The sequence below is a fragment of the Acomys minous genome, assembly GCF_964271855.1.
Source record: "Acomys minous genome assembly, chromosome: 10".
Taxonomy (NCBI): Eukaryota; Metazoa; Chordata; class Mammalia; order Rodentia; family Muridae; genus Acomys; species Acomys minous.
The window spans coordinates 52,851,866-52,864,630 of NC_140491.1; the positions used below are offsets into that span (position 1 = coordinate 52,851,866).

Consider the following 12,765-nt stretch of genomic DNA (forward strand, 5'->3'; position numbering starts at 1 on the left):
TCCTTGCTGACTGTCTGTCACACATCACCGCACTGTCTCCTTGCTGACTGTCTGTCAGGCATCACCGCACTGTCTCCTTGCTGACTGTCTGTTACACATCACCGCACTGCCTCCTTGCTGTCTGTCACACATCACCGCACTGTCTCCTTGCTGACTGTCTGTCAGGCATCACCGCACTGTCTCCTTGCTGACTGTCTGTCAGGCATCACCGCGCTGCCTCCTTGCTGACTGTCTGTCAGGCATCAGAGTTAGCTTTTGAGAGTTTTTCATTACTGTAGGGATGTAACCCTATTGCTACTCAAGGACATTTGAAGTTCAGTGTTTCAAACTCTTCTCCAATAGCTTTGGGCTCACTCACCTCTTTCAGGAAGCTTCCTTGAATATTCGTAGCACTGTAACTCCACACCTCTCCTTCCTCTAGGAAGCCATAACAATCTTCCTCGTTATTTTCTCTTTCCTACAGTACTTACTATTTTCTGTTGTTTACTGCCTCCCACCCGACTGCTGCCCAGATGTGCTTTATAATCCCGTCTTCTAGAACTACAACTGACCTTCTGTATTTAGGCATCCAGTAAACACTTGTTTAATTAGTAAAATATCCGTAATAACTCATTTAAAAGCACACAGCATTTTGATTCCTTCTTTGCTCTTATAAGCCACAGCGAATGTATTCGTCCTGCTCCTCACATACCCCAGTCAGCTCTGCAGTCTCTTCCATCAAGTCCAGCTGAACTCCTCACCTTACAAGTGGTTAGACTTTTTTTAAAAAAATGTGTCAAACAGGTTATTAAATCATGAACCTAATCCAACCTCTATGACTTTTACTATTTATTTAACTGCAATTTGCCTCCATCTGGATCTATCTCGAACATTTTGGACAAACTGTTATTGCTCTCGCTCTCATAAGCTGGGCCTCAGACACAGGGTCTTACACACACATGGTAAGCAAGCAAACACCTCACCCAGAAGTTATAGCTCCAATCTCCAGCCTCAATTCTTTAGAGAACTATTTGTATTAAAAATGATTGACATAAAAAACTACAAAAAAATAAAAAAAAGCCCAAACCTTCCACTTGCTTACTAAATGAAACGTGCGCTTCGCACCAGCGCCTGAGATCGTTCCCTCACCGTTAGCTGTCAATCAAAGCCTCACTACTCCTTTACTCTGCGCACAAAGACACCTGTTGCCGGGCCCACATTTTCCGCCCACGTAGTTCTGTTCAAGCTGCCCTGCCTACCTGTAACTGCATGGTGATTCTTTTTGTTTTTTGAGACAGGTTTCTCTGCAGCCTTGGCTGTCCTGGACCTGCCTTGTACACCAGGCTGGCCTCAAACTCACAGAGATCTGCCTGCCTGCAGACTGCCTGGATCACAGGCGTGCGCCACCCTAGCAGGACTGCCTGATGATTCTTCCTTTTTCTCCTTCTTAGTGGTACTAGGGCTTGACCCCCAGGCTTCGTGCATACTAGTGAGCTATAAAGAGCTGACTCAGTACTATTTCTTCCTAGTGACCATGGCCAAAAACGGTGGCTTCACTCTTCTACAATTCTTTACCAGCTGACAGAGATGGTTTAGCGGTCAGCTAGTTAGCCCCAGATTATGGAAGGGCCTGGATCTCGCCGTAATGAACTCTCCTCAGTGTTCTTTAGATCTTTACACATCCCCACAGCACTAAGTTCAGTACTTTGTAAACGAGTTAGGTTAATGTGTACTATTAAATTGAATAAATTAATCAGTGAGTCTGCCTCTATTACATAAATATTCTCTTCTAGTTTTAAAGCTTTTAAATAAAAGTATAATTGTGTTAAAATAGAAAATGCAACTGAATATAAGGATTGCTAATTTAACAAGTCTACTCTTTAACTCTGAGGTTGTTACATGGGTTTGAAGTAGTTTAATTACTCTTACCTGTCACCTCATCACTGTGTGTAGAGAGAAGTTTCCAGATGAGATAAGGACCACCAAGGATAACAGCAAAGAATAGGAATATTGGCCAAGATTTTGCTGAGTTAGCTGCTTGGTCCTCAGCACCGAGGCAGGCCACAGTTCCTTCACTTTCTGCCCACAGGTCCTCATTCTCAGAGCCTCTTCGTAAGCCCAGCATCCACTGCAACCGTCTATAAAGGTATCTTATAGTTCTAACTAACGCAAAGGCTGAGAAAACCTTTGTGAAGTGTATTTTTAAGCGGGAGAAGTGATTGGCTACATCCAGCACAGCCCGGAAGCTGTTGTAGACGGCTGAGAAGGTGGCGTCCATCATCATGCTGACGGAGGCGAAGGCGTGCACGATGCTCTCGATGGACTGGAACGCACCTCTGCTGCTTTCCTCGGCCTGCTGAACAAACCTGCTGGGTGGGAGGTCGTCCATGCGCAGGCGGTTGAAGCCCAAACCATTATATCCATAACTGTAAGGGCTGTAGCTTCCATAAAATGAATTCCCATAGGCTCCGTACCCAGAAGAAAAGGAACTGTAAGCAGGCCTGAAGGTGTTTACGCTGTTGCCCCCAGTCTGCTGGGACGGCCTGGGAAGGATAGGTGGGGGCACTCTGGTGAGTGCGGGTTGTCCGGGTCTTGTCAATATAGTAGGGCCCAAATCAGCAGATCTGAAACACACAAAAATCTGAATTACTTAAGCACAAAATAAATCTTTTGACCAATAAGTAAGTTTTAATTATGGCTACTGCATCTTTGTTGTTGTTTGTTTTAGACTTCCCATTTCTCTTTAAAGTATATAACTTGCTGTGAAAATTCCTTTTTTAAAAACTTTTTTAAAATTAAAAACTGTCTCTCATATATTAAGCTTATGACTTTAAAAGTCTGTATGGTAGGCGCTGGAGAGATGGTGGTTTGGTTTCCAGCACCCACGTGGCAGCTCACAACCATTTGTAACTCCAAAAACTGGAGTACCAGGGACTCGACCCCCCTCTTCTGACAGCCACGGCAGCAGGCTTCGGTGCTTTCCTACTGTGTCATGTTTCAGAGCATCTAGTGTCCAGAGCACAGTTCTTGCTTTTTATTACAACTAGCATAGTAAAGAAAACTAAGCAAGCCTGTGGCAGAAGGACGAAAGACACGTCCTCAATGCTGTGCTTACTTTCCTCCACGCAACTTCTTCTTTTGAAAAATTTTAAACAGGAAAAAAAAAAAAACCTTGGCAGAATGCGTACATGTTTTTTTATGTAGCTTCAATAACTACCATGAACATATCATATATACTTTTTACCTCGCTTTCGTACAAAAATTCATGGAATATCTGAAGTTAACTTCTATACTTGATACATTACCCCTTAAATACCCCAGAATGCATTTCCTAAGAGAAAATAGTTTAGATCAAATAATTCCACTACCCTATCATTGAAAACTAGAAATTTCATAAATAAAAAATTCAATTAATTTAAAAACTAATCCATTTCCCAGATTTATTTCCCCCAAGACAGGTTTCTCTGTGTAGCCTTGCCTGTCCTGGACTCACTTTGTAGACCAGGCTGGCCTCGAACTCAGAGAGATCTGACTGCTTCTGCCTCCCAAGTGCTGGGATTAAAGGCATGTACCACCACACCCAGCTCCCAGAAATGTTTTATAAATGGCTTTGAAGTAAAAATTAGTTACTACCAGTTCAGCCATTTAATATAAATTGTTAATATTCCTAGTTGTACTATCACATTTGTTCTGCAGCACTTTCATTACTCCTGAAAGATACGCTGAATTCACAGGGAGGGCAACGAGAGTGAGGATAAATCGTAACAGCATAATGACATGTTAAAATACCATAATGAAACCCATTGCTGGCCATGCTACATTAATTAGCTTTAAGATATCCTGTATTCAGCAGCAGTCACTTCCTTTTCTTTCCCACTTCTAACTTTGGTAAACACACACTTACTTTGTCTCTATGACCTTGTCTATTCCAATATTTCATATGTAGTTGGTTCTAGTTATTGAGGTAGTTATATCCTTAAAACATCTATAGAGTATACCAATACCTAGTGATTACTCCTGGGAGTAGTACAAAGATTTAAGGTCCCGTGGGCGTCAGCTCACTTGGTTTGTTTGAGATCGCCCACTCTGGCCTATAACTCATTGCGTGGCTGGCCTTTCTAGTATAGGGATTAAATACATGTGCCACCATGCCTGGCTTTCAAGTCATATTTTCATCAGCCATTTAATATATATATGCTTGCCTTATGTACATTTCTATTAAAGATATATTGCTAATATATTAATTACTCATGGTCAAATCTAATACACTTTCGTTTTCTTTACTTTGGACTATTAGGCATAACTCTACTTAGGGAGCCATTTTAAACAGTGAAATCAATTTGTTAAATCAATGTGAAAAGCCCAGAACCAAACAGACTATTTAGCACCACAGGCCGTGGCGTTATGTCAGTACTCAAGGCCTTTCAGATTTTGGAACATTTGTTACTCTTTACAGCCCAAGTGTGTGTGTATGAGTGTGTCATTTAGGAGACATTAGGGGTGTGTGTGTACCAGGAGTAATTGGGCTGTATGTGAGTGTGTGTATGTGTGTCAGTTAGGAGACACTAGGCTGTTTCCATGCTCTGGCTGTTTTGAGTAATGCCACTAATGGAGACTTGAGATTCGTATAGACATTTGTGTATTTCTCAGGTCTAGTCCTATAGTGAATTGCTGGGATGTAAACTAAATATTATATTTAACCTTTGAAGAAACTGCCAGACTAGTTTCCGAAGCAACCATAGCACTTTTCGAATATTTCCACCAGCATCAAACTTGGTACAAAACCAAGGGTGACTTTGAACTTCTGATCTTCCTGCTTCCACCGCCTACATGCTGGGATTGCGGCATTTGCCCCCATCCAGTGTCACTGTGAGTTTTGATTGGCATTTCTCTGAAGAGTAATAATATTGTATCTTTTTATGCTTTTTTGGCTACTTACAACCTGATCAGAAGAATCTGCTACATACTTTCCTCACTTAAGTTTTTTTAATTTACTTGTTCTGTGTGTGCATATGAAGGTCAGAGGACAGCGTGGGGTTCTCTTTCCCCTATGTGGGCCCCAGGGTGTCATCAGGTGTTTTTACCCACTAAGCTACCTCACCGGCTTACTTTCCTCACAATGAAATGAGCTTTTTATCACTGACTTTGTAGTATGTATCTTTATTGTTGAGTTGGAAGAGTCAAATGTCTCTTTAAATTTTTTTTTTTTTTTTTTACTTTCTGTGGATGAACGTTTTATCTGCGTGTATGTGTGTGCATCACATGCATCAGTAACTGTGGAGGCCAGGAGAGGGTGCTGGATCCTCTGAAACTAGAGTTACAGAAGAGTTATGAACTGCAACGTGGGTGCTGGGAACCAAGCCTGGGCCTCTGCAACAGCAGCTCCCTCAAAATGTCTTTAAAAACTGGTTTTAAATAAAAGATTTAATTACTTTACACATCCCATTTAGCTTTTCCTTCCTAGTATATTGATTCTATGTTTGTCTTTGGTTTTTTCAATACAGAACTCTCTGTGTAGCGTTGGTTGTCCTGGACAGCTGGCCTCTGCCTCCTGAGTGCTAGGACTAAAGGCATGCGCCACCATGCCCAGCAGTATATTGATTCTTAAGTAGGACAATCGGGGCTGACAAGAGAGCTCAGTGCATAAAAACTGTTGTCTTGCAAGTCTGATGACGTCAGTTTGATCCCTAGAGCCAGTGGGAGAAGAAAACTGACTCCCAAAAGTAGTTCTCAATCTCCACACATGTGGCTTAGTCAGTCACACATGATCCTTGATTATATCAAATATTTCATGTATAACTGCAAAAGGATAATATCTGAGCCCAGGATAAGGCTTTAACTTAACATTATCAACAAGTCACTACAACTCTTACTTAAAAAACAAATAACTGAATCCAATATTTAAAAGAGGAGGCAAAACTTGAAAAGGGCCAACTAGCAAATAGCACACTCATGCTCTTACAAAGCAGCCCTACTCCAGAGAGAAAGACTGGAGAAAAGCTAGTATATTTAGATTTGATACAGGACAAATACACTTAGGGAATAAAACACAAACAGACACACGCTGTGATGAAGGCTGATGCTGCACGCCCACTGACTTGCATGTCAGCAAACTAGAGGCAGCAAAAAAGAAGTGCTCCGCTCAGATGGCGCTAGGTCATTGAGGCTAGGAGTCGGCACCTCTGTGCCTATGACAAAATTTGCTGCAAACTGGTTTTTGTCCTGCTTTTTTAAAAAGAAAGTTACAGACTTTCACAAAACAAATTGCTGCCTTATTCCTGGCTGTCTTCCAGAACCAGACAGTATAAAACTCTACTGCTAAGAGCAGCATATTTTGGTTGCAGAATATATAGAAATCAAGCTGGAACTGACTCAGAAGCTTCCTCCGTGCCAGGTGTTGCGCAGGCCACAGGGGCATTACCCAGCAGCGAACCCTGCGTGCTACAACACCGACCTGCTAGGCGAGATGCACCCAATGATGGCAAAGAGTAACCTAGCACGTTCGGATTGGATCTGAGGCCCACTCCATGGAAGGAATTCATGTGTGGCACTATAAATCTGGTCAAACCCCCGTGACTAGTCGCAGGCTTTGGGGCGTGGTGGGGTGGAGGATGGACACACACGACGACACACATCTGATCCTGTTGGTTTTGCTAAATGGACGTGTAAACTATCTTCTAAGTATCTGTGTTTATACACACAGGGTTATCCTCAGCCTTGGGCAGAGAAGCTTAAGCTTGTCTCCGCAGTTAAGAGCCGAGACGCTGACTGGTCAAAGTGAGAGTAAGGGACTATTGACTGCTTAGCCCTACTGGGACATCTCGATCAACCCTTGCTCTACAAACTTAGGAAACACTGGGAAGGAGGAGGCAGATAAAATTGTGAGAGCCAAAGGTTAGGGAGGAGGCATGAAATGCTGTCTTCTGGAACGATGTGGCCATCACAAGCCATGAGCTCGCTGCAGCTATGGCAACCTGCATAAAACCTGCAGAAGATCAAGCCAACTGTACCATAAGTCAACCTTCCAATAGGCAATTACTCAGTGGACTACACAAGGGTGTGAAGAGGAACTGTGGGGCGAGGTACGCTTGGAGGTGCCTTGGGGGAGTACGAGGTGTGTATGATCAAGACACGTTGTTTATATGTATGAAAATTTCACAGAATAAACATAAGATATTATATTTAAAATTTTATAGAGAAAGTGACCAACCTACGAAAGGGGTTGAACACCTCAAGCTCAGGAAACAAACTAACTTCCACAATGTGTAAAGTCTTTGGTCTAATCCACTGGTTTTACATCTGATAAGAATCAGATGTATATGTGGGATTGGGAGGTAGGGGTGTACACAGGTAGAAGCAAGGAGACTACTATGCAGAGAGAGAAAAATGCAGAAGAAAGCAAAATTCTAAATTTCCTAATTTTATAAAAGCCATAAACATGAAGAAAACAGAAAAAGTAAACACCAGGTTAACAAAAATCACTAATAAAAATTAAAAAGAAAATTTAATAGGCCAATATAAAGATTCTAGATATTGGGCTGGGTGTGGTGGTGCAGGCCTTTAATCCCAGCAGAGGCAGGTGGATCAGTGTGAGTTCAAGGCCAGCCTGATCTATAAAGTGAGTCCAGGATAGCCAAGGCTACACAGAGAAACTCTGTCTTGAAAAACCAAAGAAGGGGGCTGGAGAGATGGCTCAGACGTTACAAGCACTGGCTGTTCTAAAAGGTCCTGAGTTCAATTCCCAGCAACCACATGGTGGCTCACAACCGTCTGTAATGAGATCTAGTGTGTAAGGCACATGCATGTAGAATACTGTATAACTAATAAATAAATATTTAAAAAAGAAAAACCAAAGAAAAAACAAAACAAAACAAAAAGATTCTAGATATTTAAAATGATCAGTGATATTATCTGTTTTTAAATTAGATAGTGGTATTATCATTTTTTAAAAAAAGTCAAGTGAACTGGGCATTGTGGTGCCTCTCTGAGTTTGAGGCTTGCTGAGACTGCACAGCAAGTTCCAAGTCTGCCAAGGCCACATATACATAGTAAGACCCTTTCTCAAAAAAGCAAAGCAAACAAATGAAATAAAAACATGTAATTGTGAAGAATTGTATTAGGAATCTTAGACATGCTGCCGCAGTTTTAGGGAACTCCTTGTAGGTGTGACAGAAGACAACCACACGCTGTACATGAGGAGAGCGGGGCCTAAGAGCTGTATGCCAGGGTAGGCTTCATCATCAGACCAGCTCTCCAGAAAAGCTGCTGGGGCCTTCACAGAACAAGAGTAGCTTGCCTAAAGCATTAGAGAACAAGGTACCGAAAAATTTAAAGTCAAGAGAGAAGGAGGAAGAAGAGGAAGAGGAAGAGGAAAAGGAAGAGGAGGAGGAGGAAGAGGAAGAAGAGGAGGAGGAGGAGGAGGAGGAAGAGGAGGAGGAGGAAGAGGAGGAAGAGGAGGAGGAGGAAGAGGAGGAGGAAGAAGAAGAAGAAGAAGAAGAAGAAGAAGAAGAAGAAGAAGAAGAAGAAGAAGAAGAAGAAGAAATCCAGAGTCCAACGTTTTCAGATGTGTTTCTAACACCAGCAGCAAGCCCAGTGATGGTTGCGGGTCCAACAGCTTAGTGCCGTCTAACACAATGCCTGGAGCAATTGCAGGCGGGGACCTTGAGGGATTACATGCTAGGAGTAAGGGAGAAAAGATGGAGAAGTAAGAGACCAGCCTTAGCCTAAGAACAAACACAAACATGCTTCCAATCAGCCTAGTCCTCGCCTAGTTTAAAGTCATCCTAGATGGCTATGCTCTGACAGTGGGTGAGAAGTCAGTGTCTGGAGCAAGGTACAGTTCCTAAGTCCTGAATCGTCTTAAATATCTCTACATAAGGTTCAGCTCTCATTTAAAAAATTACTGGGCCTATATGATGGCAATATTATACACCTTTTTAAAGAGAGCACCATCAGACAATACAAAGAGGTCCATATCTATACAGGAATCCAGAAAATAGAACAAATTTTAAACTTAAACTATGCTTAGCATATTAAAAATAAGAGACAAGGATTTCTTGGCAGATTATAGAAGACAAAAAACAAACAAGAAATCAAAAAACCAGACCAAGGAAATTATAAACACAACAAAGTCTTTTAATCTATGAACTCAATGAATGGTTTAGAAGGATACAGGGTACATAAAGAAATAAAGGCCGAGACCAGGGAGATGCTGAGCAGGTGAAGTCCTTGCTGTGACGGCAGGAGGACCTGAGTTTGGATTCTTAGCTCTTATATAAAAAGCTGCATGGAGACATGTTCCAATAATCCCAAGGACAGAGAACCAGGAGGCTCCCGGGGCTCCCGGGATACGGTCCAGCCTAAAGGGCAAGATCCAGGTTCAGTGAGAGACCCTGTCTCAAAGAACAGGTGGATGCGCGCGTGCGCTTGCACTGCACGTTAGCCAGGTGGGGTGTAGTGCCTGTGATCCAGTACTTGGGAGGCTGAGGCAAGAGGATCTTGAGTTTGAAGTCAACCTGGACAGTTTACCAAGACTGAGTCAAAAAGACAAACAGAACAAAAATTTTAGAAAGGGAGAGTATATAAAGAGACAACAAGCAGAAGCAATATTTGAAGGGGGGAAAAAGGCTGAAAAACTTCTGAAATTCACGAAAGGTACCCAAGCCAGACTTAAATACTCCTATGACCCCCTCTCTGACTAATACAAAGAGGAATGTATGGAGACCTAAAATAGTTGACTGCTGAAAACAAACAAACAATGATTCAACAATCACAACAATAGTGAAAGCAGCAGCAGCAGGTGAGGAGAGATATTCTCAGGCAAGAATAAGACAATGGCTGGCTGGGCATGGTGGCGCACGCCTTTAATCCCAGCACTCAGGAGGCAGAGGCAGGTGGATCTCTGTGAGTTCGAGGCCAGCCAGGTCTACAAAGTGAGTCCAGGACATCCAAGGCTACACAGAGAAACCCTGTCTCAAAAAACAAAAACAGCTACAGAGAGACCCTGTCTCGAAAAACCAACAAAAACAAAAACAAAAAACAAAACAAAACAAAAAAGACAAAGATGACTGAAATTATCAAAAGGCTACCAGATAATAAGCCAAGAAAAAATTAAGTCTCTTGATGTTACGACAGACCTCTAGATTTCCTAATCAAGCAGCAGGTATTTTTACAGTTCAAAGCACATTAGATAATGCTTTTTGTATCAGAAAATATTTGATACAATATTTAATACAGAGGTTCTCAATCCCTGGGTCGCGCCCCTTGGCAACCGTCTATCTTTAAAAATATTTACATATGATCCCTAACTTGAAGTAGCAACAAAAATAATTTTATGATTGGGGGGTCACCAAAACATAAGGAACTGTATTAAAGGATCACAGAATTAGGAAGGTCGAGAACCACTGGTTTAAAGTGGGAGAGTGTTCAAACAATATTTAAAGGTTTAACTGTTGCAAAGACTTTGCTGAGTTAAAGAAAAATACAGAACAAGGTGATTATCTGTAAATCTCAATGCTAGGGAAGTTTAAGCAGGAAGACCACAGGGAGTTCAAGGCCAGCCTGAGCTCCATAGCAAGACATTTGCCTGAGAAGAGAGAAAAGAAAGACAGACAGAAAGACAGAAAGAAGAAAGGAATGAATTCTTAAATACTTTGGGTACCGAATACTGTAGCTCTGACATGGATGGAAAAAATAAAGATATATGTGTATAATTATGTTAGAGGATCTAGGTATCATATAAAACCTTAAAGAGAAAACCATTACCTATAAAAGAAAATTGAAAGTTTTCAATTGAAAAAATTTTCAATGCAAAATTTCTCATTATAAAAGATGTAAAGTCAAAAAAGTATAATCTTTAAAACACAGAATCCAGGACAGTACATTAAAAAGAAAGCTAAGTAGATTCATTTAAAAATGCAAGATTAGTTCAACATTTATGGATACTAAAAGTAAAACAAATATAAACAATGCAGAAGCCAATCATAAAATTAAAAGAGGGGAGAGTGCATGCGGGCACTAACCCCCCCCCCCCGACAAACAAACAAACAAAACAAAAAACTAAGGTAGAGACGGGATAAGTATCAAAAGCAAAGAATTATACTTAGAATTCTAATGATGGTCCGAGTGTGGCTGGGGCTTAACATGGTATACGCAGTCTATCACTTTATCTATCAGTTATTGTGTCCAGTGTTTTAACTTTAAAAGATCACCAGATTTCCCAACAGCTCCAATATATTGAGATTCTGACGTGCCACGAATACATACAAATGTGTACTGGAATCACATCGCCTGGATTAAGAGGTCTAGTTACCCAAAAGAAAAACACAGGTTTATGAAACTCTAATTCTCTTTTAAACTTTTAAAAAGTTGCAGACCCATTTGTTACTGATTTAAATCAAAACAAATAAAACCTTTATAGGCCTTAGGCAGAGGACGGACACACACACACACACACTCACACACACATTTTGTACACAAAGGCAACCCACAGGTTTAGAATTGTAGTTTTACAATTGTTTTTTCAATTCTTAACCCTAAACGTTAGCTAAGTTATGCTGGAAAAGAAAGCCGAGAGTATAAGCCTGGGTTCCAGGTTGCGTAAAAGTGACCTTTGGGGCGTTCAACTAACTTCTGGAGAGGCTGTAAATAGCTTTTCCAATGACTTTTGCTCTCTATTCTTGCCCGTGCAGGGCCGACGTCAGGCTCCGGGGCAGACCCAAGCTCGATGCCTTGGAGCGGCTCTGGCGGTCGCGACCCTCCCGTCCCCCCGTGTCCCGCAAATAAACGCCGAATGGGGGAGCAGCCGCCGTTCTTTCTAGAGCCGGCATCCCGGGCGCCCGGGGTTTGAGAACCCGGGCTGCCACCGCCAGCGGACGTCAGACTTCGGAGGACACCCGCTCCGAACTCGCCCCCGGGGCCCGCAGCCTCCCCGGAAAACAAAAACAAAAACAAAAACAAAAAACAAAAAAAACGGCTACAACCGCCCGCCCCTTGCCCGGTTCCCCGCTCCGGCCTCCAAACCACCCAGCCCGAAGACCTCACACTCACTGGAAAGTGGGGCCGGGGCCGGCCCCGGGAATCCGGCGGGTCTCCCAGGGTTTGGGGGGCGGCGGCGGCTGGGACGCCATCTCTTCCCGCCTGCTCCGCTCCGGCTCAGGGCATCGACTGCGAAGGCCGCCCGGTGAAGGAGCGGGCGCCCCGCCCCCCCCCTCCGCCCCCCCCCTCCGCCCCGTTTGCCAGGCACGACGGGCAGAGCACCGAACCCTCAGCCCCGCCCACGCCTGACGTCAGCTGAGGTCCCCGGGGAGGAAGGGAACGGCTCATTCGTGGGGGATGGGAGAGGGGGCGGGGCGTACCTTCCTTTTTTTTTCCCTAATTCGGGCTTCCAATTTGAGTTAGGGGCTCATCGACATTTCTGGCAGCAGCTAGTAGGACCTAGATGCGGAGTCCCTCCGAGGCCCCTTTGCGGGTCCCACCCCTAGGGTTAGCAGTGTAGCCCTCGCGGTCTGGCCTTCCCGGGGCTATAGCGGGGGTCGGAGGCTGCGAGTCCGACGACGGCCTCACAGATCACCCTGTAACAAGAGGGGGTTCGTTCACGCCTCCCCTCTCGTGACAGGCCTGGTACTTTCCTTCTGAAGCTCTCGTTTCCTTGGGGGAACATAACCGTCGGGCGCAGTAGGTGCGCAGTCTTTAGTCTTCCCCGTTCCCACCCAGGGCTGAGAAGGGTTAAATCTCGGCGCCAGCATCCTGGGAGAGGAAGGTAAGACCACGGGGGTTATGTGTGGG

At 43.5% G+C, this 12,765-nt stretch overlaps 2 protein-coding genes across 6 annotated transcripts in view; one reads left to right on the forward strand and one right to left on the reverse strand.

Moving 5' to 3' along the window:
• The window catches only part of PEX13 (peroxisomal biogenesis factor 13), a 30,185-nt gene extending 17,990 nt beyond the window's left edge, over nt 1-12,195 (reverse strand). For 3 of the 5 annotated variants that reach the window (XM_084799565.1, XM_084799563.1, XM_084799564.1), the window contains exons 1-2: nt 12,028-12,195; nt 1,909-2,603 (exon numbers count right to left, since the gene is read on the reverse strand). In XM_084799565.1, coding sequence (XP_084655691.1) covers nt 1,909-2,603; nt 12,028-12,107 — 775 coding nt within the window. In that variant the 5' untranslated portion in view covers nt 12,108-12,195. The remainder of the gene's footprint in view (nt 1-1,908; nt 2,604-12,027) is intronic. The other 2 variants (XR_014782679.1, XM_084799562.1) reach the window with 1 other exon arrangement.
• Nucleotides 12,196-12,302: 107 nt separating this feature from the next.
• Nucleotides 12,303-12,765, forward strand: part of PUS10 (pseudouridine synthase 10) — a 67,374-nt gene continuing 66,911 nt past the window's right edge. Inside the window, exon 1 of the mRNA XM_084799558.1 lies at nt 12,303-12,739. The gene's annotated coding sequence lies outside the window, so the exon portion shown is untranslated. The remainder of the gene's footprint in view (nt 12,740-12,765) is intronic.